Source organism: Brienomyrus brachyistius, chromosome 2 (genome assembly GCF_023856365.1).
Source record: "Brienomyrus brachyistius isolate T26 chromosome 2, BBRACH_0.4, whole genome shotgun sequence".
NCBI lineage: Eukaryota > Metazoa > Chordata > Actinopteri > Osteoglossiformes > Mormyridae > Brienomyrus > Brienomyrus brachyistius.
The window spans coordinates 7,932,571-7,957,700 of NC_064534.1; the positions used below are offsets into that span (position 1 = coordinate 7,932,571).

At 44.9% G+C, this 25,130-nt stretch overlaps 1 protein-coding gene across 2 annotated transcripts; it reads right to left on the reverse strand.

The window, feature by feature from the left end:
• Positions 1 to 450: 450 nt before the first annotated feature.
• Positions 451 to 22,491, reverse strand: znf608 (zinc finger protein 608). 2 transcript variants are annotated; one of them, XM_049003206.1, is made up of 10 exons: positions 22,140 to 22,491; positions 20,778 to 21,570; positions 11,862 to 12,099; positions 7,907 to 7,994; positions 5,151 to 7,476; positions 2,632 to 3,013; positions 2,396 to 2,547; positions 1,743 to 1,890; positions 1,527 to 1,601; positions 451 to 1,309 (listed from the first exon to the last, which is right to left on the reverse strand). In XM_049003206.1, the coding sequence occupies exons 2-10, from the start codon at positions 21,567 to 21,569 to the stop codon at positions 1,290 to 1,292; spliced, it is 4,221 nt and encodes a 1,406-aa protein (XP_048859163.1). In that variant the 5' UTR covers position 21,570; positions 22,140 to 22,491; the 3' UTR covers positions 451 to 1,289. The 2 variants fall into 2 exon arrangements, with proteins under 2 accessions (XP_048859163.1, XP_048859157.1); XM_049003200.1 differs by having other exon boundaries at positions 20,778 to 21,842.
• Positions 22,492 to 25,130: the final 2,639 nt, after the last annotated feature.

A 25,130-nucleotide genomic window follows, 5' to 3' on the forward strand; every position in this document is an offset into this window, starting at 1 on the left:
GAGGCAAGAATCATTAAAATGTTATGATATGAATATTAATTTTATAAAAGACAAGTCAGGTGATTTTAAAAGCTAAAAGAAGTAGGTCTTCACACCGTGATTATGTTAACTAAGAAGAAAGAAGTCTTTATGGTGCTCCTTAAATTAAGCTAAAGTAACAAACAGAACTAGATTATTAATGAAATCACATTCTGTCCATCTTAATGAAGAGCAAAGGTATAATAGTAGGTATTAAATCTGCAAAATTTGTGTTTATAATATTTATTGAGCACCTTCGTAATAATAAATGTTTATACCTTTTCCATAAAACATAGATTTGCCTTGTGGAGTACATATGTTTGCTAAAGAATAATTAGCCTGTTTGATCATCATTACCAAGAGTCACTGAAATGCTAAATGACGACGAGGCGGGACTTATCACCCACCACAGAAAGACACAATGAACAGGCAGCGTATATAAACATCTTCCTTTAATCATGATTGCCAAACATTTTAAGGCAGGTAAAAAAAGGAACCGCATTTCTGATGTACATTTGACTTGAACATCTGACTTCGGCTTGTGAAGCGAGCAACCAGGCGAACAGTGGTGGAATGTCTCCCTGTACATCATCACTGGTAAACACCGATAGACTGCAGCACTATTCACGATAGAGAACGATCACAGATGTACGCGGGTGGATGGAAGTAGCCAGACGATGCGGGCGAAGTTAGAGAGAGTTAAAATAAGCCTTTATGCTCTGCCGTTTCACTATGTACAGGATATACATAACAGCGTGGGAGGTTCAAATGGAGAAAAATAAGAGGCTGGAGATATAGATCCACTTTCACAGGGTTACATTACAACAGGTATACAGTGCGAGAAGCATGAGGATGGAGCACATTACAGTCACACAGGCGGGCTGCCATTTCACTGTGCTTCTGCCTGAACACGCCGCTGACTCTGCAACACAAGTACATTCAGAAACACGTTTACACGATGACACGTGTTTCCCGGCCCCGTTTGCCCCCCCGGGCCCCCCACCAGAGGCCGCACCGAGGCTCCCAACAAGATGGTTCCACGTTCATTATTCGTATTTTTTACAAATCACAGATTACAAATCGGCGGTCGGCAATCAACATTTCCATCGATGTCACTGAAACGGTGTTGAAACGCTATAAAATCTTCATACATAGGAAAAAGAAAATGACAATACTGAGTTATTCCCCCCATGGGGGCAGTGAATTAACACCAAGGAACTGATGCCTGTGGATCCACTTGTCTTCATGTGAGACAGTCACATGCCAGGGGCTCAGATTTTCCCATCATTGCCTGCAAGAAGGTTGGCTTAAGGTTGGTTTTCTTAATCATTCCTTTTACGAGTGATTACTCACACTTACAATATATCTGTATCTTTACATAGCTGGTTAAGCTTTGATTTACGTTGTAAAGATTCTGCGGTAAGGATTGTTCTTCGGCATTTGGGAAGGTATCCTGATACTATGTCAAGATGAGTCTACTGAATGCTGAGCCCATGATGAGATCCTACCTGCTGCTGAAGTCTGTGCTGCCACCTGCTGGCTGGAGACCACAGCTGCAGGACTCAGCCCAGGAGCACCTAATGCTGCAGAATAGAGGTTGAGGTGGTGTGAGGGGTAGTGATAGTGTGCTTGTTAGAACATACTGCATTAAGTCACAAGGGACAGCCAAGGTCTCGCATGCTAGGAAGCTCTCAAAGTACAAATCATGTGACTGTCAGCCTTGCCTTGGTAGTGGTCATACTGGCCAGGTATGAGTGGGTAGCCAACGCCCAGGTGAGTGTGATGGTGGGTGTGGAGGTGCCGGGCGAAGGCGGTGTGGTCTCTCTCCCGCTCCAGCGTCCGCTCACGCTTGGGAGATTCTCTCTCCACAGGCTGCCAGGAAATAGCAGGGAGTCTTACAGAGGCGTGTCGGTCAGCTATCCGAGTGCAACGGCATTGAGGAGAATGTTAATTTGGGGTCAAAGGTCAGAAGGATATGGCTTATAAAAATGCCCTCAAGGATACCTAGCTATGCCTTTGCAGACATCCCACCTCCCCCGGAAGTTCTGGGAATCGCCTGCAAATTGACAGTAGGTCCCTGACACACACAAATGATGCACGATTCCCTGGAAATCTGCAGTTCAGCTATTCAGTGGAGGTAAAATTAACCAGTAAGTTTTACTGCCACCACCATGTCCCTCTTGGTCAGCAAACTTTACTGCCAGTGCCCTCCCCCATGCAGCTAAAAAAACGACACTATTCAGTATTTCGATAAAATTACCACTTTGCCTAAGGTGTGATGTCTGCCATTGGTAGATGACACGTGATCCTTTGGTAAGCATTCTGGTGCTGCTCGCTGGCCGCAGCTTTCAGGACGGTCCAGCCTCACTCTACTCACCGTTGGGGACTGACCATGGAATGGAAGCTTATGCTGTAGCAGCTCCAGGGCGACGGACTCGCAGGCGGGTTTCCCGCCGACGGCCCGGCCCCCGGGGGCCACCTCCGACTCCTCCCGGCCCGTCGTCTTGCCGTACAGGGGGTAGTGAAAGCCTGCGGGAGGTGGTGCAGATCAAGGCCTCCATGAACCCTCCAAAGATGGCAGCTGGCGGACGACTGAGTCAGGCGGCGGCTCACCTGCGTAGCTCTGCAACAGCGCGGGCGACATCACCCTGTACGCGCTGCTACTGGCATCGCACATCTGCAGGTAGGAGTAGGCCTGCTGGTAGGACACGTAGGCCTGCTGGGGGCTGGCCGGCGCTGGGGCCGGGCCTCGGCCACTCGTCATCTCCCCGAAGGCGCTGCCGCCCACCTCTCGCCCATCTGACTTGTCGCGGTCCTCGCCACACTCCAGCAGTGCCTCCTGCTGCTTGGCCTCGGAGTGTTCTGGTTCCGCTGGAGTAACCGGGCCCGAAGCAACTTCCCGCTCCTTGCTCTCGCCAGTTACCTCCTCGGACAGGTTCTGTGACTCCATGCTCTTCAAAGGGTAAGGATGGTACCAGGAATGAGCTTCGGAATCCTGGAACGTAGGAAAAGGAGACTTTTATCCTTTAATACAAATATTCTACATTTCAGTCTTTCTTGAACAGAAGGACATCTTGGGGCTAGGAGAGTTTTAGGTTACTGCGGTCTAGAATCGAGGCTACAAAAAAAGGACATTTTTGTGCATTTGTGATAGGGCAGTATGTGCCAGGTCAAGATGCAGCGCCTGTGATCGGAAGGTCGTTGGTTCAGACCCCTGGGGTGGTGTCACTGTTGGGTCCCTGAGAAAGGCCCTTAACCCCCAAATTGCAGTGTAACATTCCCCAGTTTCCCTCAATATTAATCAGAAACTAAAAACAGACCAATAAAAAAATAACTGTAATTAAAATAAAAATTAAGATAAAAGCACCATATAAACAGATACTGTCATGGAATATACATGCACATTATTTGGTACTTGTTATAGAATTGAAAGACATCAGTATTAAACATAGCATGCAATCCCATAGAACCTTAATGATTGGTTAACAATGATTCCAAATGCATTTTAAGTAGGGTAAGCTGTCTAGTGTATCTGTCATCTTCTAAGTAATAACCATGCGGAACAAATCTTCTATTTTCTCATTAACATACTCATTTTTTATTTTTAATACTCCAGCATCTGTTGCTCTAATTTATTACTAAAACTCCATATAGTCAAGCACATAAGAAGCTTGCTGCCCGAATCATTTAACTCAATGCAGGAGACTGCAAGTGAGCCTTCTGTGTACTGAGATGTTGATTATAATACCCTGGAATGTGTGATAAATATCCTTTTGGGAGGTTAAAATCATAAAATGACACAGTGGTCTTGTAATGGTATAAAAAGAAACCGGTGAGAATTCCTCGGATTATATCTTTAATAAATTTCAAGCATACAGAATGCATTTAATGCGGAACATAGTAAGTATATATAAGTAAGTTTAGTGTACAAAAGTAACTGCAGTCGCAGCCCTGTTAACTAAACAATGCAAAAAGTAAAGTATTAAATAAAGATTATATAACAAATACAGAAAGGAGTAGTGTACTATTGGGTGTGCACGCTGATTTGGGCAGGATTATCATTTTAATATGGTTTTCTGTGTGTACCGATGGATCATTACTGTCCCTGGTTAGAGGTTATATTAAAGAGCCCTTGGAAAGCCTGTAGCAGCGCAATGGAAAACAAATTTAAATTTAAGTCATAAAATAAATTATTCATAAATAATTATAAAATAGCAAATACAATGTAAATATTATTAAATTGGGAAATGTTTGAAAAACAGTGTTCTGGCAAACATGGGGGAGCGTGAGGACATGATATGATCACCATACAGACCAGTCTCTGGAGAGTCTCAGTCCTTCGTCCTGCAAAGAAAACCTCCACACTATGCAGATTCACCCCCAGCAAAGACACAGCAAAATCCAATAAACACATAGTGAGGTATGGCTACACACACACCAAGCACACACATATCACTTCACACACAGTCAAACGTGCACCTCAACACACTCCCCTTCACACACAGCCAAACGTGCACCCCAACCCACTCCTCTTCGCACACAGCCAAACGTGCACCCCAACACACTCCCCTATACACACAGCCAAACGTGCACCCCAACACACTCCTTCACACATAGCCAAACGTGCACCCCAACACACTCCCATTTACACACAGCCAAACGTGCACCCCAACATACTCCCCTTCACATACAACCAAAGGTACATGCCCAACACACTCCCCTTCACACACAGCCAAACGTGCACCCCAACACACTCCCCTTCACACACAGCCTATTGTGCACCCCCAACACACTCCCCTTTACACATTGCGCACAGCATTCCTAACTCCATAGATTACACTACATTATTTCACTACAGTACACATGTCCCTTTACAAGGCCACAAAAATCTATTCAGAATAGTCAGCACTTCAGAAGAGCTGTGATATGTTCCATTTAAAACAAGATGTGGCACACTATTGTCTCTTCATGGCATTGAAATGTCTTTCACTGAAGCTACGAACTGAAAAAAATTATTTATTTAATTTGTGTATTATAATACAATAATTTTCAGTGCGACGTCTCTGAATTTCATGAAATGCAGGCAGGTGTGCTGCCTGTTGTTACATGCATAGCAGCTGAGAGAGACTTACATGTGTGTAAGTTAACTTTGGATCCACTGTGTTCTGTTTCACAGAGTCCATGGTGAGTTTAACCTCTGTGGCTTCCTTAGCAAGATGCTGACTGTCCGTTTCAATGCCGAGTCCTGCTTTCCCTTGCTGTTGAGTGGTAGAGATGTGAGCTTTCACTGGCTCTTCAACCACAGTCAATCCTACTTTGGGGCAGCAAGACTTCACTGAGTCTGAGGACTTTGATGCCGAGCTCGAAGAAACAGTCTTTCCAGGATTAGCGTCAGCCTTGATTTGCTCTTTCTGCTCAAGTTCTTGGGCGCTTTTCTGGTCTGGCATCTGGGGCTCGTCATAGAACTTCTCATATGCTGGTCTGTAGTTGTTTGATAGCATCAGTAGCTTCTGGTCCATATAAAGACCACGTGTGTACTGTCCATAGTACAACGACTGAGCCAGAGCTGTCTGCGTCTGCATCATAGCCAGTTGGAGCTGCGACTGCGAATTCGGATTCGCTGCATCGTTCTTCTTGCTTTCCAAACATTCGGAGCCTTCTTTCTCCACGCTGTCCTCCTTTGCATCGTCCCTTTGTGGGCTGCTGTCATTAATGATGCTGATTTTTGGAAAGGTGGAGCTGTTTGACTGCCCAGGATGTAAGTAACCTGAGAGATAATAAGGGTCATATCCATGGTAATACGGAGATAGGGCATCTTTTGCTACTGCCTGTTGTGGGGGTGCAGTTAAATAGCCTTTGGAGGAGTTGTCCTTGCTGGAGCTTGTCTCGGAGGCTAAGCTGGCTTTGGTCCTGGCACCTTCAGGACGGCCATCACCGCCTCCATCCTCAGCCGCGTCCGAAATGTCCGAGTAAGCCGGGCTGTTCGTTTTCGTGTTAGCGCCATCGCCGTTGGACAGTACGACGCTCTCGACCCTGGATGAGGTGCCGATGGAGGGACTGGGTGCGTTGTCTGTGAAGGTGTACACCTTGTCCGCCTCGGCTCTGATGCTGGCCATGCGACTCTCTTGGGACTCTGACATGCCGCTGATCCCATCCTGTTTGCTCAGGTGCTCTTTTAGCAGACTGACCGGAAACTCTTTTCCTCTAGTTAGGTCTGTTTTCAATAGTTTGGCATCAGTCTTGGGACTCCTGCCCTCTTTACATTCTCTGTCTTTAAACCTGTGCTTCTCTTTCTTCCTGCTGTCCTTGCCGGAGACTAAGGTCGAGGTTACCAGACTTGACTCACTGATGATGCCCGACTTAGGCCTGATGGGTTTTAGCAGAGGGCTCTTTGTTGCTATGTGACCAGCAGCTGCCGTGGGCGAAGACTGATGAGGAACGGGTCCTGCGTTACTGCTGGTAAAGGTAGCCGCAGAGATCGCGATGAGTTTGGGGGGAGGCGGTGCAGGAGCAATGGGCCTGGTGGCCTTGGACTTGGACAAACATTTGTCAACCTTTCCATTCGCCTTCTTGCTCTTGTCACATGTCGCTTTTTTGTCAATCAAGCCCTCAGCCTCCAACTTGGGCATCTCAGTTGATGAGCTCCTGTCAGTCACCAGGCAGTTCTCAAGCAACACAGTCATGTTGGAGATGATGGGCAGATTGCTAAGGTCGTCAGCTGCCCCCTCCCTGGTCCCTGAATTCCTGCGTACTTTCGGGCTTGTTGTGTTATGCTGGTCATTGCTGAGTGGTGCCCTCCTATTCCTTGGCACCCCAAGCGTACCCAACTTAAACAGAGGGCTTGTCTTCAAATGGCCCTCTGCGCTTTCTCGACAATCCAAGGTGATGTTGCTTAGAGATTCCTCACAGTCTGAAACGCGAGCCTCTCCTTCCTCCTCAAATTCGAGTTTACGATCGAGGTCTTGGTGTGCATGTGTCTGGTGGTATCTAAGTCCATTGATATGCTTGTATTTCTTGTTGCAGTTAGGGTGGGGGCAGTCTATGAGAGTGGGTGAAGAACATCCCTGGTCCAGGAATGAGGTGTCAGACTTGCCCTGTGGCGTGGAAGGGGCACTCCGAGATTTTGCCCGAATCCGTTTTCCAGGTTTAACATCCTCAGAGACTAAATTCAGATCTAGATCTGCAGGCAGTTTGTTCTTGCGTTTTCCAGACATAATAGAGCTGGATTTGATCTCTTCCACCGTGAAGAATGGTGGTATCCTACAGCTGCCGATGAGGTTCAGGCTCGCCCGGCGGCCTTTGCCGTGAACACTGCCGCCACGGCACTTGTGTGACAGACCCCTGACCTTGGAGAAGCTGGATTCGGCCTCGGGGAGATTGGGGATAGCCAACCGTATCCTCTTCCCACGGCCTCGTCCACCCCGCATCTCGAAGTCACTGGATGGGGATTCACAAAATCTAGGACAAAAATATTCGAGGCAAAGCATTTTTGTTAATGCATGACTAACTCATCGATTACGATGTGCTTCCAGGTCGATCAAAAGATGATTAATGTATAATGTTTTATTTCATTGGTGGTCGGTCAATCACGATCAGCAAAATACACCGAGGGGACCCCCTCACAGCCCCCCACTGGCGGAGAAATATACCGTTGTGATTCAGTAGCTTATTTTTTTGTAACAGTAGATCTCACTATAAAAAAGGTTGGGTGGCCTTGCTATAGACACTGCGGAACAAAAGGAAATTATATGAGTTTTATCACTGTCTACATATTCTTCATCCTGCCCTTTTTCAAGCCCAGATTTGAAATTTCTTACTTTATTTGAGTTTAAAGAAGCACCGCTAAATAAGACATTATTGACCTTCAGTCAGCGTCAAGATGGTTTACCTGGGAGGAGCCCAGTTATGCTTGGTGCAGTCCAGCAGGGTGCCCACGTAGGTCCTTTTCCTCCAGGTGACATTCACCACCAGGACACCTACCAAACAGAACTATTAGGTTCAGAGCAATCAGGCTGTGGACAGACTGGTGGTCACTGGAGTTAGACTGTCATGTAAATGGTTAAAACCGGATAGCGTTTGGGGATTACAGGTTGACATGCTGGATCCAGTGAAAATGCTGAAGTGTCTTGTGTTCCTTCAGCTTTTCTCGGCGACCTTGCCTATTTCATTCCCCGATGTGTCATCAGGATGAAGCACTATGGGCAGCAAGCGTCTCTCACGTCCTACCCGACAGTTTTACACCTCCCCCCCCCCATTGTGCTGTCCTTTTCAGGTAATTGCCTGAGCTGGCAGACAGCCAGCTTACGCTGTATCTCAGTTGGCGACACTTAAGCCAAAAGAGCAACCGATCCTCCACTCGGGCTCCCAAGACAGCTCCTTTCGTTCATTCTGTCTCATTTGCATAGGCTTTCGTTACGCCCAAGACGCCCAATAGCGTGAAGCCTTCCAGCACAATTGCTGCACAAGGAAGGATGCTAGCGCTGACCTCTCCCTCTTTCACAGTGGTCGGGCATTATGAATCTGCATCATTAATAATTTTTGTATATGTAATGATGCTCTTTGATTAGGATCTCTGTCATCTTGAGTGTTGGGTTAAACATCCATTCGCATATCATTTACATTTGCATTTAGTACAAAATAAAGAGAATCGCTATATTATGACTTATTTCAGTAATAACTGGTTTTGACTTGGTCTCCTCCACAGTTATTAATAATTAACATTTTGTAACTTAACATACGTTAATTGTTAAATCTAGAAATTGGGAAATATTGCTAATAATACATGTAGAATATCGACAGTGAAAATCGTTTTCCGGAAAATTCACAAATACCCTGGCCAATAGTTTATTATTGTTATAGAACTGTATTCCTTTTTGCTGATATAATAGTGTGCCATTAGCAACGTATCACCAATTCTCAGGAGACCCCGAGGGAAAACTCCGGAAAGTCAGTCGGCATCACAAACTGTGGACACGCTGAGCTGCTCCTCAGAGTGACACAGATATCCTTCTGGCTCGTCCTGAAGCCTCCTTCAGGTGATGCTCTGCTGAGAAAATGCTGTCGCCGCTCAGAATCCAATTAACATTGGAGGGCGCTGGCTCTCTCCAGAAGAGGGGAAGCAGGCAGCTTCTCACAGAAGCACATAAGAATGCAAGAGGCCGCGAACCACGATGATCTCCTGTGATTCCCAAGCTCAGCAAAGCTGCAGAACTGGGAGCCTGTTGCCACACACTGCTGGTGAGGATGCGAATATAACCAATCATGGTGTAAGTGGAGACGTACCGTTTAAAATGTGCCCAGAGATCTGGGGGTGGAACACAGTATGGTATGAAGAAGACAGTACAGAAAGTGGAGCCCCCGCGATGGTAACTACAATCCACTCTAAAAATAACTTGCATGCCTATTTCATATATATATAGAGATGAATTGTTTAAAATGGCTGCTTGTCAAATTGTGAGCTTCGAAGAAGAAGAAAACCACGAAGCAGTGTTGTGGAGGGTGCTCAGATGGGGGTCCGCCTCCAGGGTCTCGGATGGGTGTGTGTGTGTGTGTGTGTGTGTGTGTGTGTGTGTGTGTGTGGCGGGGGGAGCTCAGGGGAATACCAGAGCACTTCTGTGAAGGCTTGTCACGCAAATTGGCTGAAAACCTTTTATAATCCCATCGCTGCTGTCTGTCAGTTTGTCTTCTGCATTCCCTTTATTTTAACAGATATAGAGAAACACCAGAAAACGTCGCCGGCAATAATCCTCTCACAAGTAATCTTACCAGAAATACAACATCTTACTAGAGGGAGCAAAAAAACTGCTGAATAATTCCAACGTTAATATGATTTCTTAAAAAATTTATATTATGTTTAATCAGCAGATACTTTCATCCAAAGCAGCTTATAATTGTGAAAGGAGGGTTGGCCAGTCCCTGGAACAGACTGGGAGTTAAAGCCTTTGCCGAAGGCCGCAATGGTGACATCGTATCACCAACCTTGGGGTTTAAACTTGGGACCTTCTGTTCACAAAAACGGGGTCCTAACTCACTGAGCCGCAGGCCACCCCCGGAGCTTTCCGGCACAGGGTGGACGCAGCCACATTAGGAAGACGCAGCGGGGCTGAAAAGGCGGTAACTCACAGGTCAGGAAGACACCACACTGGACAAAATCAAACCAAAGCTATTCAAGATGCGACATGGGGCAAAAGCCCCCCCCCCTTACAGCATGTTATATACTCACACCATTCGTTTGTTCTTTTTTTCATATGAATGGCCTGAATTCTGCTATCTCTGCATCCGTTTTTGTTTCCCCGTTTCTACATAAACACAAGAAGGATCCCTTAATGGATCCCTTAACAGATCCCTTTCTGGCGGTTTTAGGATCTGGCAGGTTCTGCTCCAATTGCCAGATCCCTACAAGCCCGTCTATCAGGCAGACGCCCCTCCCCTGTGCGGCAACGGCGTCAGCCAACACCCCCCCCCCCCCCCCCCGCCCCCCTAGAATTGTGCAGGCGTTGCCGCTGTGGCCCGAGCCCCTCCCTCCTGCTTCTCTGGCTTCCTCTCTCCTCACAGCTCAATTCACAGGCTAAATCAACAGAGGGCATCGTTCCCCTGATTAAAATGCTGATTGGCGCGGCACTGTGAGCCCGCAGCGCCTTCAGGCGCCTCCAGATGCACGCCTGGGGTCACGCCCCCCCGACGCTACGTGCCTCTCTCCTTCCGACACGTAGAAGCACGAGAAAAAAAGCTGCCACACAGCAACCTTTCACGATATATTTAAACTCCAGCCCCTTTGTCTGCAGCCATATGGACACATATTTTTCATCTTTTTACCGCCGTAAAATCATTTGTGCGAAAGCATCCTCGTTCATGCACAATGAATACAGATCAGTCGGGGCGTTGGCCACGTATCACACGAAGGGCCCGCATGGGCCTGAAATGCTCCGACCCCTCCTGCACTGAGCTGTTTCCCACTCATCCTGTTTCTGTCCTTGCCGCTGGCCCCCCAATCCACAAAATTTACCACAGGCATGTATGTGTGGTGCGTCTGTACGGGCTGATTTTTAAAGGCAGTCTAGTCCCGTTACCAGTTGACTCCTATGGAATCCATGAAGAATCTCAAAAAAAAAAAACGTTTCTTGTGCCCTGACTTCATCTTGATTCTCCACCATTGTCGTGGGTGTGGTTCCTTCCTCTGGAATATTTCCACCTGACAAGCCAAACTGTACGAGATTCCCTGACAGTTTTCTCACTCTTCAAGTGTGTTTATTGTTTTTTTAATACGTGATAAATAAAAAAAGGTTGGTGGTGACTGTGACTCTGAATGTTTATAATTTACATGTTGTTCCTGGGATCAGAAAGCTACTAGTTCTAGTGTCACCGACTTAGGTCAACAGGCTGGTGTGAGATTTTCTGCTTGAGATGATCTGCACACTCATTTACATGTATGTACTGTTTTTTTTACCTTGTAAATAGTCTTCAGGGTTTGCAAACCGCCCCAGCAATTTTGACGTAGCTAATTTTGCCGTAAGAATTCTTGCGTGAGCGTGAGTCAGGAAGTGTGAGTGTCGTGCCAGGTGTGTGAGAGCCGGCAGCCCGGTGGTTCAAATCCCTGCAGTCAGCAGAGTAGTTTCACTGTAGGGCCCTGAACCTCCACTTGCTCCTGGACCTGTCAGACTCAAAATGTGTATCGCTTTGGATAAAAGCATGGGCACCAGCAAGGACGAGCTGGGTTCCTTTCAAAAAGCCGTAGCTATTTTCCAGAAGGATTCATGAATGTCACTGTGCCCAGAGCTACGCGTGACAACTTGACGAGCAGGATAACGCAGAAAGGCGACGGCGGAGCGATCGGCCCCACTGACCTTCCTCGGTCTCGTGCCACACGATACCCTCCAGGTTGACGGTGGTGCCAGGCTCGCACGGTCCCAGAAGGCCGGGGTCCGTGCCGTTTCCTGCCTCCCGGGTGTTGGTCCCGATGGAGCGCGTTCTCACCAGAAGCTGCTCCGAGGGGGACGAGATGGGCGGGGACAAATGGGCGTAAGTAGGCAGGGCTTGAGAAACTGGCATCAGTGAACCAGGCACTGTGAACATGGACTCCACCTGCGGGGGGGGAGGGTTCTAATTACAATCCAGACAAACTTTAATTGCAGACTGCAGTTGCAGCCTGTTGTAGTCTGTCAAAATCCATCACGACTGACATACTGAGCTTTCCCCAGGAATGCATTCAAGGGCGTGAAGACTTTGAATTTCGTATAACTGACTTTATCATAACCTTAGTTCTCGTTGACTGAGCTTATCTTCCCTAAACGTTCCTTGGCAAGCTGCACTTTCATGATTTCACAGGGGTCATATTAACATATTACGGGCCAATTGAAAAAGGACCAAAACAGCATTTTGTGGCGAAAAAAATAACATTTTTAAATCATCAAATTGAATTCACGTTCAAAAACAAAATGAGCAGCCTTGACAAAGACTAAAGTTAATTGAAGTCTCTTGGGTAAGACCCCAGACTGTCATACACCCCCCTCCATGACCTTACACTGGATGAGGAGGAGGATGGATGGATGGATGGATGGATGGATGGATGGACTTGAGAACTGAGCTGCTCTCTATTGCGACACCTACTGTCAGCTAGGTGTCTACAGGGCTGAGGGTGAAATGAATGATGTGCATGGTCCTCTCTCTGTTACAGCACTCAGTGAAAAGTACAGCCTTTACAGAGAAAGGAGGTGTGTGGCTGAGACACACACACAGACACACACACACACACACACACACACACACACACAGACACACACACATACACAGAATATGTGCGACTATTCACCCCTCCCTCCTGTCCTGTGCATACAAGGGACCCTTTTATAACACACCGATAGCTTATTCCAGTTAAAATGGCTGTATTCTTCTCCTACGTATTGAAGCGGTTCACCTATTTTTTGACTCTACAACCTTACAGTACAGATGCGCTTTTGTAATGCTAGGCAAACAAAAGAATGCGATTCAGAGCTGTCAGGCAAAGGTTCCCGAATCTCTTCTTGTACTGAAAGGGGTCGGGACGTTTTCCCGGTTCTCTTATCATCCTGCTGCTCCAGCATCCCGCCAGGTTCGATCGCACAGCTGCGCTTCAGGCAGAACGTAAACCACATTACCGTCACCTACCTCTGCCATGTCAAACCCCAGAAAATATTACTGACTGGATTTCAGGGAATTAATATCTACTCAACTTGGGTTACCGAGAAAACTCACTTTCCAAAGAAAATCAGGTGTGTTCAGTAGCCATGATGTATCATATTAATATGTCATATTACAGAGTGTGGGCCTCATCTCAGGGCCCCCATGCCAGTGTGGCTGGGTTCTCCCCCCAGGACAATCTAGGGAGTTTCCATATTTACATGTGTTGGTTGGGTTTCCTCTGTGCACTCTGACTTCCAGTCCAAATTGGTGGGCTGCCTTCTCTACATTGCCCATAATGTGCCAGTGTGCCCATTGGCATCCTGTACTGGGTGTCCCTGTTGCTTTTCAGGACAGGCTCCAAGCTTCCTGTGACTCTATAAATATGGGGCTGGAAAAATACCCACGATGCTAAATTGAATAAGCATTTGGAGTATGGATGGATGGATGGATAGATGGATGGATGGATGGATGGATGGATGGACGGGTGGATGGAGAAACAGATGGGCAGACAGATGGATGAACAGATGAATGGATGGACGGGTGGATGGATGGGCAGATGGATGGATGAACGGATGGATGGATAGATAGACAGATGAATGGATGGACAGATGGACCGATATTTCAGATTGTCTCTTCTTGTTGCATTGTTGTTCATTACTCAGAACTCATTTCAGTCACTATAAGAACAGCTGGATTACTGTAGTGGTTCAGCAATTTTGAAAGGAACACAGAGACATTTTTCTTTAAACGGGCAAGTAAAAAGTTTCAATCGTCAGACATCTCAGACAAGTTGCTGTCCCTCGCGAAAAAGTGAGGGTTTAATTTTGTCTCTTTTTTCCAAAGAACACTCTAGTGAAGCGATGAGACAGAAGACATCATCTGGTAGGATAGGGGCTATGCAGGATAGCAGCCGCCCTCTGACTCCCCGGGGGGGGTGGTCTATCTCAAATCACAGAACACCTCCACTATTTATTCCCAGGTTCAGTTTAATCAAAGGTACCCAGCTTTTACACAGCTGGATATCTTAAAAAGCAGGAACGTGCTCAATGGTCCAACTGCATCTCCCTACTGCTATTTTTATTATGTCGATGTTGTTACTGGAATGACCTTAATGGGTACCACAGCAGGGCATTTAAAGTCATAGCAATTAGCTGGCCAATTAAATGCAAAGAGCAAGCATAGTGTGATAAAAACCCAAGCAGCCAGAGGACATGAGAGAAAAAAGCACTTTGAGGTACGACCTGAGAAAGGTTATCACAGGGGAAAAAGATACAGGTGAGCTGAAAGACGCTCAGAGAGCCCCAGAAGGGGAGAGTTACCATCGTCCCTTTCAAGTTAAAGGTGAGACTATTACTCAGAGGGCTGCCTACCTTTGAGCGTCCAGATAACTATGACTGTAGTGTCTCTAACCCATGTGTGAAACAAGCCCTGGGCTCCTAGCCTGGGAGCATGAAGTTTGGTTCTGGCCCCAGAGGTGGAAACGTGGGGTTTGGCCACAAGTGGGTCAGGCATGTGGCCAGAACCATCCAGACTCAAACTAGCATCTCGGTGTGTGTTGGGTAAGGATCAGAGTGCCCTCGCTGCTTGGATGGAAAGCAGGCCGGAGGTTGACGCTCCCTTCATGACACATGACCACCCTGAACCAATCGCTGTCAACCGCATTGTCTCCTGCCCTCCCATAGAAGCTTCTATAAAATGATTGGTGTGTAGTTGTCTGGAAGGTCGCAGGTTCAAATTCTGTGACTGGCAGAGCAGCCATATTATATTAAGGCCCTTAATCCCAAAAACTGTTCCACAGGCACATGAAAAACATGCGACCTTGTGCACTGGCCCCAAACTTCACTCTCACCAGCTTGCGTGCGTGTGTTTCATTGGATGGCAAAATGCGATACGTGAGGATTAAATTCCATTCTACTTACTCCCTGTATAACAACAATAGAAAAAAGCTATTCTGTACGAAGGGGTGTGGTTCTTTTTAGGGATCAAACCAATTGACTCGATAGAAAGGATATTGGAGCAGATGGTTATGTATCCATTGAGCAAGCGGGCGATGAATTGGCTAAGGAAGACATTGTTTCTTGGTAACCAACTGCACACAGTTGTTTATCTGTGCAGGGAAGGTTTGTAGCAGTCAGACTTGAAGCCGGTGCTGAGTAGCCTGTTCACCATGCTCATTGCAGGAGAAACTTATGAAAGATGCAGCTCCCACTGCACATGGTCAGCGATATGGGACCAATTCCTGTTCCACTTTTCTGTGTTTCGTGTTTGCGGGTTGCTCACGCCTATAAATATCCACGCTTAGTTTAACGATCAGGAAGAAAAAGTGGCTGTCAGTTACTCTTCAGAGAATTTCTTTCAATGCAGTGCATTTTCCCAAGAATGTTCTCTCATGAGATTGCACAGTGCATTTTACAGAAAGAATCGAATATTTCAAACATCCGCTTTGCTATTGTGACTAGCTGAACATTTCCTAAACACTCCACGGAAAGAAATCCCACAGTTAATTCCCATCTCCCTCTCCCCTGTTGGTTGAAAAATATTTTGGGAGATTACCTTCAAGACTAAATGTTATAATTGTTGCTTCACATTTTGTGTAATTACACTTTCCCTGATAGGACTCAACGGCAACAGCATAATTGTTTGTTTCTTTGCAAAATTATTCTTGATGGTGAGGATTGTCTTTGCATGCGCACTAGTGAATTTTCAGGATCTGTATTTGAGCTGGTTGATGAATTTTTCGGATGATCACGGTCGTCCACTTTGAGACAGCCTTCAAGTGGAAGTGTGTGTGACACCTCAGCGCTCCTGTTATGACTGAGTAAGGAGATGGATGTGATTACGAACTGGCTACCTGAGATGTGTGCTTGGAATAAACAGTCTCGTCAAAAATGATATGTGCTGACATTTCCTTTAAGGCCCACAGTAAATGGAAATATTTTTTATTTCCTTTTTGACAGAGTAACAGATGTTCTGAGAACTCATCATCTACACCACGAGCAAATCCCTGACCGAGAGCTGAGATGATTTCATTAGACAGTATCTGGTGAGAAGATGCTGGTCCGCAGTAGCCAATCTCAGCTGAGGAAACTGTGCTTCCTCATCTACCTGTGAGGCATTTAACAACAAGCAAAGGTGTATAGTTCTGGTCCATAATATAAAAGTCCAGACCATGATTTTGTTTTATCCAACCAGTCGAGTACTCTGTGACTGTGACTCTTCATACTCAACTGATTGGTTGAAACAAAATCTTGGTCTGGATTTGTACTCTCTGGACCTGAACATGAGAGTAGTAGGCATTTGTACTATTTATAAACCAAGTACTAACTCAGCTGGAGCATATGTACCATATTTACAGTTCATTGATTTAGCAGATGCTTTTATGCACAATTTCAGGGGGGGGGGGTGCACTAGTCCATAGAGTAATTGGGGGTAAAGGGCTGTGCTCAGGGGCCCATTGAGAAATCATTATGCCCATCCTAGGGTTTGAACATACGACATTCTGCATACACACACTGTCATCTAACCAGGTGATCCACACACCGTCCCCCACATACTGCTACCACAGCATCTTCTACCTGTTATTGGGTAGTTACAAGTGATTAGGAGAGATACAACCATGGAGCTTCAGGACTAGGGCCCAGAGCCTCTGAGGTCACCGCGTCCTTACTGTAGATTTCTCTTTTATAGGTATGAAGGCCGGAAGTAATGTAAGCAATATCAACTGGTCAACAATACAGGTGCTGCTTCTGTGCCCAAGAGATGTGAGAATTGAAGCAACACTGATCTTTCCTGACATACCGAGACATGTGTTACAATATGATCTCTACTGCCAATCGGAGAAAATCCCGGTAACAAAAAATATACTTTCTCAGCTTTTCAGACAATATTCCTCCAGCTGGTCTCAGGGTCTCACAAAACACATAAAGACTGCATATATATTATTTTTAGCTTTTACTTTCAGGATAATTTGCATAGAGGAGCACTTCCCACCACCGAGGGCAACCGACCCATGTTCTTCACTCCAGCACATTCCATTAAGAAAGACCTGAGACATGCTTACAGAGCAGGAATTAAGTGGTTTGCCTCAGATGGTGGCAATTATTTTAATTTACATGAGAATGTAGCTGTTAACCTTAAGTACATGTACGTTACAGGAACGTGCATCTTTCTGTGTAGGTGTGAAGACTGAGACATTAAAACGATCCGAGCTTAATGGTACTCAACAGGGCTAATTGCTTCAAGTAATGTAATTACTGAAAAGAAGTAAAACTCTTAACTTAGAAAAATAAAGTGGAGCTGAACCAAAGCATTTTTTTCTGTTGCTGTACACAGGCTGATTTGTATTCATTTGTGTTCATCTGACATTTAAAACTAAGCATATTTTGCTTATAAAGTACCATCAAATTTGAAAATACTCTCTGTGCTGATCGAAATTGCTGTACTCCTAGTTTTTAGACTAAATCCAGCACATAATTTTTTTTTACTATGACTATAGCAAGTTAAGACTTAATTACATCAAGACAGGTGGTAAAATGCTGATTTAAAGAAGTGATTAATCCACCAGCATTCAACACAGATGTAAAGTGTGTATGTGATTTATTCAAATCATTTCGCAGTTTCAGCCCATTCCGGGGCCAGAGGAAGCACAGATCCAGGCATCATTTGTAATTATAATAGCAAAGATCAGACTGGAATTGCAGCATCTCCTTGCACAAACAGGGAAGCCTGAATCTCTGTGTATTCTGTGGATTTTCCTCCAGTTACGTTTCTCCCACAATTCACAGATATGTAGTTCAAGCGAATATGTGACTCTGAGTTGCCCTTAATGTGTGTGTGATGTGTGTGAACAGACTAAAATGGGATGCTGTTCTGTCAAAGAGAAATACACTGGCTGCAAATATCTACAAATCACTGTAACACTAACTGTATGGAGGATCTTATTGCCACACTGGATGACTTACTGACACACTGGCATAAACAGTTCGGTGTCTATGAGAATCAGCAAACATGGAGCAGGTGGTGCAGTGGTTAAGGAATACAAATCCCAGTGGAGGAACTGCTGTTGTACCTCGGGGGGGTTACTTCATCTGAAGCCTTTTCAGCGTGTCATTTAGTGTGATTGAGTGCTGACTCATACCAATTTACCTCACAGTTCTGAAAATCTACACGCATCATCCCTCACAATTAAGTTCCTACACGCTTGTTAGTCTGAATCTAATATATGGCCCTCATTCTCTGTGTATATATTACACTGTGGGTCTAAATGTCCCCACAATATGATAAAAAAAACTGTTATTTTAACATTGTGGGGGCATTTTTCAGGTACCCACAAGGGTAACATCAATATTATAAGATGTTATCTTATCAAAAAACTTAAAATATTAAAGGTTTTGTTTGGTTACTTATGGGGGCGGCATGGTAGTGCAGTGGTTAGCATGGTGCTGCAGTGGTTAGCATGGTGGTGCAGTGGTTAGCACTGTTGCCTCACACCTCTGGGACCCGCCTGGGTCACATTTGTGTGGAGTTTGCATGTTCTCCCCATGTTGTCGTGGAGTTTCCTCCGGGTACTCCGGTTTCCCCCCACAGTCCAAAAACATGCTGAGGCTAATTGGACTTGCTAAATTGCCCGTAGGAATGTGTGTGTGAGTGAATGGTGTGTGAGTGCACCCTGCGATGGGCTGGCCTGCCGTCCTGGTTTGTTTCCTGCCTAAGTAATGGATGGTTACTTATGGTTAAGGTTAGGGCTGGGTAGGGGTTAAGGTCATCATAGTTGGAATTAAGGCTATACCCATAGAATCTAATGGAGAGTCCCTATAAATATATGGATATAAACATGTGTGTGTGTGTGCGTGCGTGTGCGTGTGCCCACGCGTGCACGCACGCCATGCGGTGGACTGGCATCCCATCCTCTGCTTCCTGGGTTTGACTCCAGATCCCCTTCCAGCCATGAATAGAATAAGCTGCTGGAGAATGATTTTTCTTAATATATGAATTCTTTGGCACAAAATTAAATTTTCATACGAAGAAATACTCACACCTGGCCAGACTTTTACGGGAGAGAAACAAAATATAACGAAAAAGTAATTTAGAATATTTGGAGTACAATATAAAATAATAATACAAATGATTCACTTCTGCAACATCTGTCTGCAATTCCCATTTTAATATAGACAACATTTTAAAACGGTAACATATAACCAAATAGCATAATGTGAAAACACAAAACTGCATTAATTAAATGATACGGTACGTTTATTTATGATTGCTTTTCAAAACATAACCTTTATGCATAACATACCAATTCAGGCGGTAAGACGTGCTTGTGCACACGGCTGTCGGGTCTTATGGAGTTTTAATATGAGTTCAACGTAGCCATAACGCACCAGTCAGCAGTGCTGTTATTTTCCCCATTGCTGTTTTGTCACATGTGTTACGCTTTACAATCTGTCTTCGAGCTGATCGTTTCTTACGCAGACAAACCAACGTGCCAATTCTACCTGTGATCGATCTTTATTTTAATACATTTTTATCCAAATACCAGTAGTGACTTCAGTTTCCAACGCACTCATTTTTACGGGCTTTTTTTTTTCGTTAAATAAGTTTCAAAATATCTTTTTTAGATTAGCCCTTCATTGCAAGTCAAAGTCCTTAACCGCTACTTAGCATACTGCCGCCACTCTTGGAATAAAAATATACATTTAAAAAACGATTATTTTATTCAATTTAATAGGAAATGGCAAGCAGCCGACGGAGAGATGTTTGCTTTTAGTGTGACATTTTAGCAACGTCCACTGTCTACAGCCCAGAACAGGCTGAGTAACGTGTAAATGGTTTACCAGGCTTGTCACGCCGGATGCAGCCTTTCCAGAGGAATTTGTCAGACAATGGAGGGATCTCGGACACACATTACACAGCGCAGATTGGTCGCTGCATCTCAGTCTGTATGCGAATCCGTTTTGGACAAAGCGTCATGAAGCACCGCTGTCAGAGCAGAAAAAAACTTCATACAGCCAACTACAGCAAACCCGCTGGTATAACCATCAGCATATTCTATAGAGCACAAAGCAACACGTTATTTATGCACTAGGTAACAAAGTCTTTTACAAACCAGATGGTGATACTTCTTTGGTAAAGAACAGTTTATGATGCATAATCATAAATCCGTGGCGTTTTAAGACTGGCTGCTTTCAAAGAAGGATTATAGGAATCTGAGATTTTGCCAGCAGCGGAGCCCCTGAATGCACCATTTAACAATTATATACATATTTGTCCATTCAAGGGGAGCGCATCCTCCTTCCGCCGCATCTGAGCGCCCGTTCACACTTCACAGACAGACAGAACTTCATTTAATAGCCATTTTGTGTCGCCACATGAAGTTGTTAATAACCGTGACCGCCATCTAAATTTCAGCAGTCGACCAAACGCCTAAGGGGAAAAAATAGCTGATTTCTTCACAGTCCAATGACGGATCCTGCTGAGAACTGCAAATATAATTAATGTGTAAAATACACAATCGTGGGATTTACTGCTATCAAAGATAAAAATGCCCTCCCCCTCTCCCTGAAATGCTCACGCTGATTTATAATAACACAACGTCTTACCTTGTCAGTTTTCAGTTTCTTTGCAGGTGCGGCGATTTCGTCATCGGTCCTTTTCCCAACAATAGCGCTTTCCATTATCCCAGAATCCATACCACTTTTCCTAATGTCTCCCGTGCCGTTGTCTCCGCAATGACACGGACTCCCTTTGCCTCCCAGACCGTACAGATTACCAGATAAAGGACCGAAGCTCGTCTGTCCAGCATCCTGCTTCTCTTTCCTCGCCCTGATAGCATCCCTCTCCCTTTTCAAACCCCTGCCTTGATTTTTGGCGTTTTTTTCCTCTTTGCCTTTGGCGCATGAAGCGGTTGCATCACTTATGTTTGGGTTGCTGACCGCTTCGCCCAGCGATGAATTCATCACTAACCCTTCCCCGGAGCGTCCTTCAGCCTCTTGACTCCCACCGCCACATAGCTCCGGAATACCATACAGCGTGCTGGAGGGTGATGCAGATTTATTAGCGTCCTTAGAAGTTTTGCTCCTTTTCACTTTTCCCCTGCCAGTATCCTTACTGGGATTTCCCAGAGGGACGGGGGGCTGAATGGACGCAAACGTTAGGCCATCAGATACGGCTGATGTTGCGTTTGCACAGCTGGATCCCAGCCCCTCGTAATCCTTAGCGCTCCCTTTGATATTCCCGAGACGATTCATCTCAAGCTTCTGTCGGTCCTTCTCCAAATCAGCATCCAAGTCAATTATCAGATTGCCCACCCCGATTTCCCAATCATCGCCGCTGTCGTAGGTTTCAACTCCAGTCGGATCCACGTTTTTTTCAACTATGGGAATGACTGACATTCTGGGAGAAAAAACAATTTATGTCAGAAAGCGGTGATGCGTCCGCCGTCTTGATAATAGGAGGGCATTCGTTTGTTTTTATGTGAATCTAACGAGCCTTTCTCATTCGTAAAATGGCCATCGGGTCCATTACGCTCCCGTGCTAAAGGCGGGAGGAAAGTTGATCAGTTTCTTCAGGTTCATGCCTTGTCTGGATACAAGATCAGGGTAACTTGTGATATTGCAGAAACGCACTTAAGCCCTGACCTCCGTCAGGTTGTACGTCGTGGGTTACTGAAATTGATAAATAAAGGTAATTAGGCGTGTTTATGCTTTTATTGCCAAAGCCCAGTATGATTGGGTATTTAACATCCCTGTCAGCAAAGGGGGGAATTACATTGTAACATAATAGGTATAATATTATGTAAAACACTTATCGAATCAAATCGTTTAAAAGTCTGATCTTAAATAGGCATCTTCCCGAATAGCTTGTAATGTATATTTTATTAACAACCCCGTTGCACGTAGGCTGTAGAATAAACGCGTCCTTTAATAAAAACAGCAAACGCTTGTCATCCTGGTCATTCTTACCTTATTCTCCGCCAAAATGTTTCCCCTTCATTAAGAGTTAAAGACAAACAGCGCAATTATTCGAGCCTCATACTGTTGATTTTGCTGCTACAAATCTAGATCGATGTGCGTTAAATGCCACCGACAGAATGAATTATTCAATATTCCCCCCGGCAAATGTATCGAGATCTCCATAATTTCCTTGCCTTCCGTAGGCACCGGGAATGTTATAGCGGCACATGGTGAGCCAACAGATTTGACAGTATTTGCATGAGAAAAACAAACCGGACGAGCCAAAGGTATTGAGTTTGCAAACTTTACATGCATCGTTCAAGATAATCCGGCTAATAGTGGCATGACAAACCCACAGGCAGCCGCTTGTAACATGACAGAATTTTGCCAACCCTTGGGATAAATTTTCGAGAAAAACGGAGGTGAAAAATATGGGGTGGATTTTGATTCTTCCCTGGATTGGCACCGCCTCACACTGTTTTATTCACAACTGCTGAGTTGCCAGCTCGCTGCTTGCTACATCGCAGGGTTCTTATACCCACGTAAATGTAATTACATTCAAGGTTCAGCCATGTCTCACTTTACAATATGCTGCGTTTTCCAATGCTAATAATATATATTTATTTATTTATATTGATCGATAGGACGGGAGTCTATAGCGTTTAAGAGGCCCAAGTGATAAGTGAGTTTGTCAACCATAACGGACGCACATTATTCTCAGTGGATTGACAACGAAATCACCTCGCACCTGTTAGAAGATCTGATTTTCACTGTGCATCTCGCATCAGGTGCACCTTTAAATCGCAGATTTGTTGGTTGAATAGGATAAAACATTCATTTAGGAAATACGCTGACTGTGCCCCAAAAATAGTTATATTAGGTTATCGGTTAATTAAGTTAATGTGAAGTGCAATGGCTCCACACGAGTCTTCGCCCCGTTCGGCCGCTTATTCGGATGTTCCATTCTCCCTGTTATTTGAGCAGCCGGCATTTTCCTATTTTTACTGTTTTGGCGAACAGCTCCAGATATTTTAAACGGTGACTGTAATACGGCAAACTCCACGTAGACTGCAGCTCTCTGACAAGGCGAGCTGGAGCCCAGGCGGGGACTAGACGGACGTCTCTTTGTTCCGAACGCTCGCCCGGGCTGAGCCAATGAAATCGCGGATCCGTGGAAAATCGAGCTCTGGTTGGCCCGTGGATACTATTAGCGGAGCTGTCATATCCACTGGAGGACCAAGAAGCGCTCAGCATCTCAAATAAAAGCACTGAGGTGCATTACTCCGTGTGCTATGTCCTTATCTTGTGATGTGTCGGGTGTGTAACATGTCGGAAACGTTGCGAGAAAATATCACTCATGAATGTCACTTGCGGGACGAATTCTCAGAAATGAAATACAAGAAAATCGAATAGCATGGAAACTGCTGTTGATGTTATTAGGCGTTTCATAATTGTTACTGCACATTTAATTTTAGGGCAGGTTTAATATTTTATAGCATTTCACTTGATACTCTTGGTTAATTTGACAAAGTACTCACCTCCACTTTTGGTGAGAATTTAATAATGAATTAATATTTTTTTCCATTTCTAACTATAGAGGAACATGCGTGGCTAATGTGAATTACATTTACTGTAAATTCTGGTTTGAACAGGCAAATTGGAAATGGATGGCCTTACACATGTTCATTTTTCTTGGAATTCAGTATGTGTAGATGACCTGCTCTGGGATGTTATGTGAATTTTGGACATGAGATTCTGGGGTAAGACTACTGCGCGAAGAGTACACATCGGTTGCAGTCTCCTTCACCATGGGGGACTATCTCAGAATTTTGGCTCTAAAAATTGGCATATAAATATTTTGAAATCAGTGATAATTTCTTTCGGGGGTTCGAGAGATCACGCAGTTTTGATTAATTGGAGATGAGTACCCAGCGGAAGGTCATGATCTGTCTGGAGAGACTAAAAATCAGATGCGATGTGAGTTCGATGGCGGGTGCAAACATCCATACAGGAGATGAATTCGAACAAGATTTCGGATTTCTTTAGAGCTGCAAGACTCTGGATAAAGACTCTGTATTGTAATCTTGTAGTTGCAGAGGAAGAAAGTGTTTCTGTTTACTGAGGAATACATCAGGATGAATGATTCATTTGGCAATGACATTATACATTTTAATGAAGTGCCTTGGTTAAATTTCTCATGAAATTCAAGCCCTTTGAGACTCTGTGGCATACATACAGATGTAAGACAACTGGGCCTTTTCTTGGGTCGAGGTTCTTTAATCAGGTTTCAGTCGGTTTATTCTCAAGCGCTGCAAGACGAATATATGTTAAGCACTTCTTTTGGAGATAAGAATTAACAAATCATTCTCGACCTCCTATTTATGAATGAGGGTGAATTCTAAAATATGACCTTAAAATAAAAAATCAGCTGTTAAATATATGCTGTTTAACAAGTATGGTGTGTGGTGACTATTTTTAAGCCATCTAGCATTATCTGTTCATCCTCACTGCTTATCTAATATAGGGTAACAATATCAGAGGAAATCTGTGCAAACACATGGAGAACATGCAACCCCCCACACACACACATACACACACAGTGCGTGGGGCAGGATTTGACCACTCGCTCCTGGCCCTCGAAGTGTGTGGGTGCAGTGCTACTCAATGACCACTATGATACTATCATATTTTATTCTGCATGAGAAAAGTAAACAGTGGAAAATTTGAAATTTGTTGACAGCGTGAGGCACAAACATGAGTGATCCGTTTATTATTTCTTAGAATACCAGGAAAAAGGGAAGGTAGGGGGCTGAAGGGTGGATATCATTTCTCCTCTCATTTGCATTCAATTAGTCAAGAAATTATGCTAAGCACTAAAATGAAATTCTAATAATTGCATGTCATGTATTCGAGAGGGTGTTGCCAAGTGTGCCCATGTGGTAGCAGATGCACATCCGACCTGATGCCTAATGGCTAGATTATTGAATTCTAAGATAATTA

What these genes read in the sequence shown, in the direction of transcription:
- znf608 (XM_049003206.1), bottom strand. Translation starts at nt 21,569, where the DNA reads ATGTCAGTCATTCCCATAGTTGAAAAAAACGTGGATCCGACTGGAGTT. An exon ending in AGAAACTGAAAACTGACAAG is followed by an intron (nt 12,100 to 20,777) that starts GTAAGACGTTGT and finishes CCCCCCCCGCAG; the next exon opens with GTGGAGTCCATGTTCACAGT. An exon ending in AGCACAGACTTCAGCAGCAG is followed by an intron (nt 1,310 to 1,526) that starts GTAGGATCTCAT and finishes ACCTTCTTGCAG; the next exon opens with GCAATGATGGGAAAATCTGA.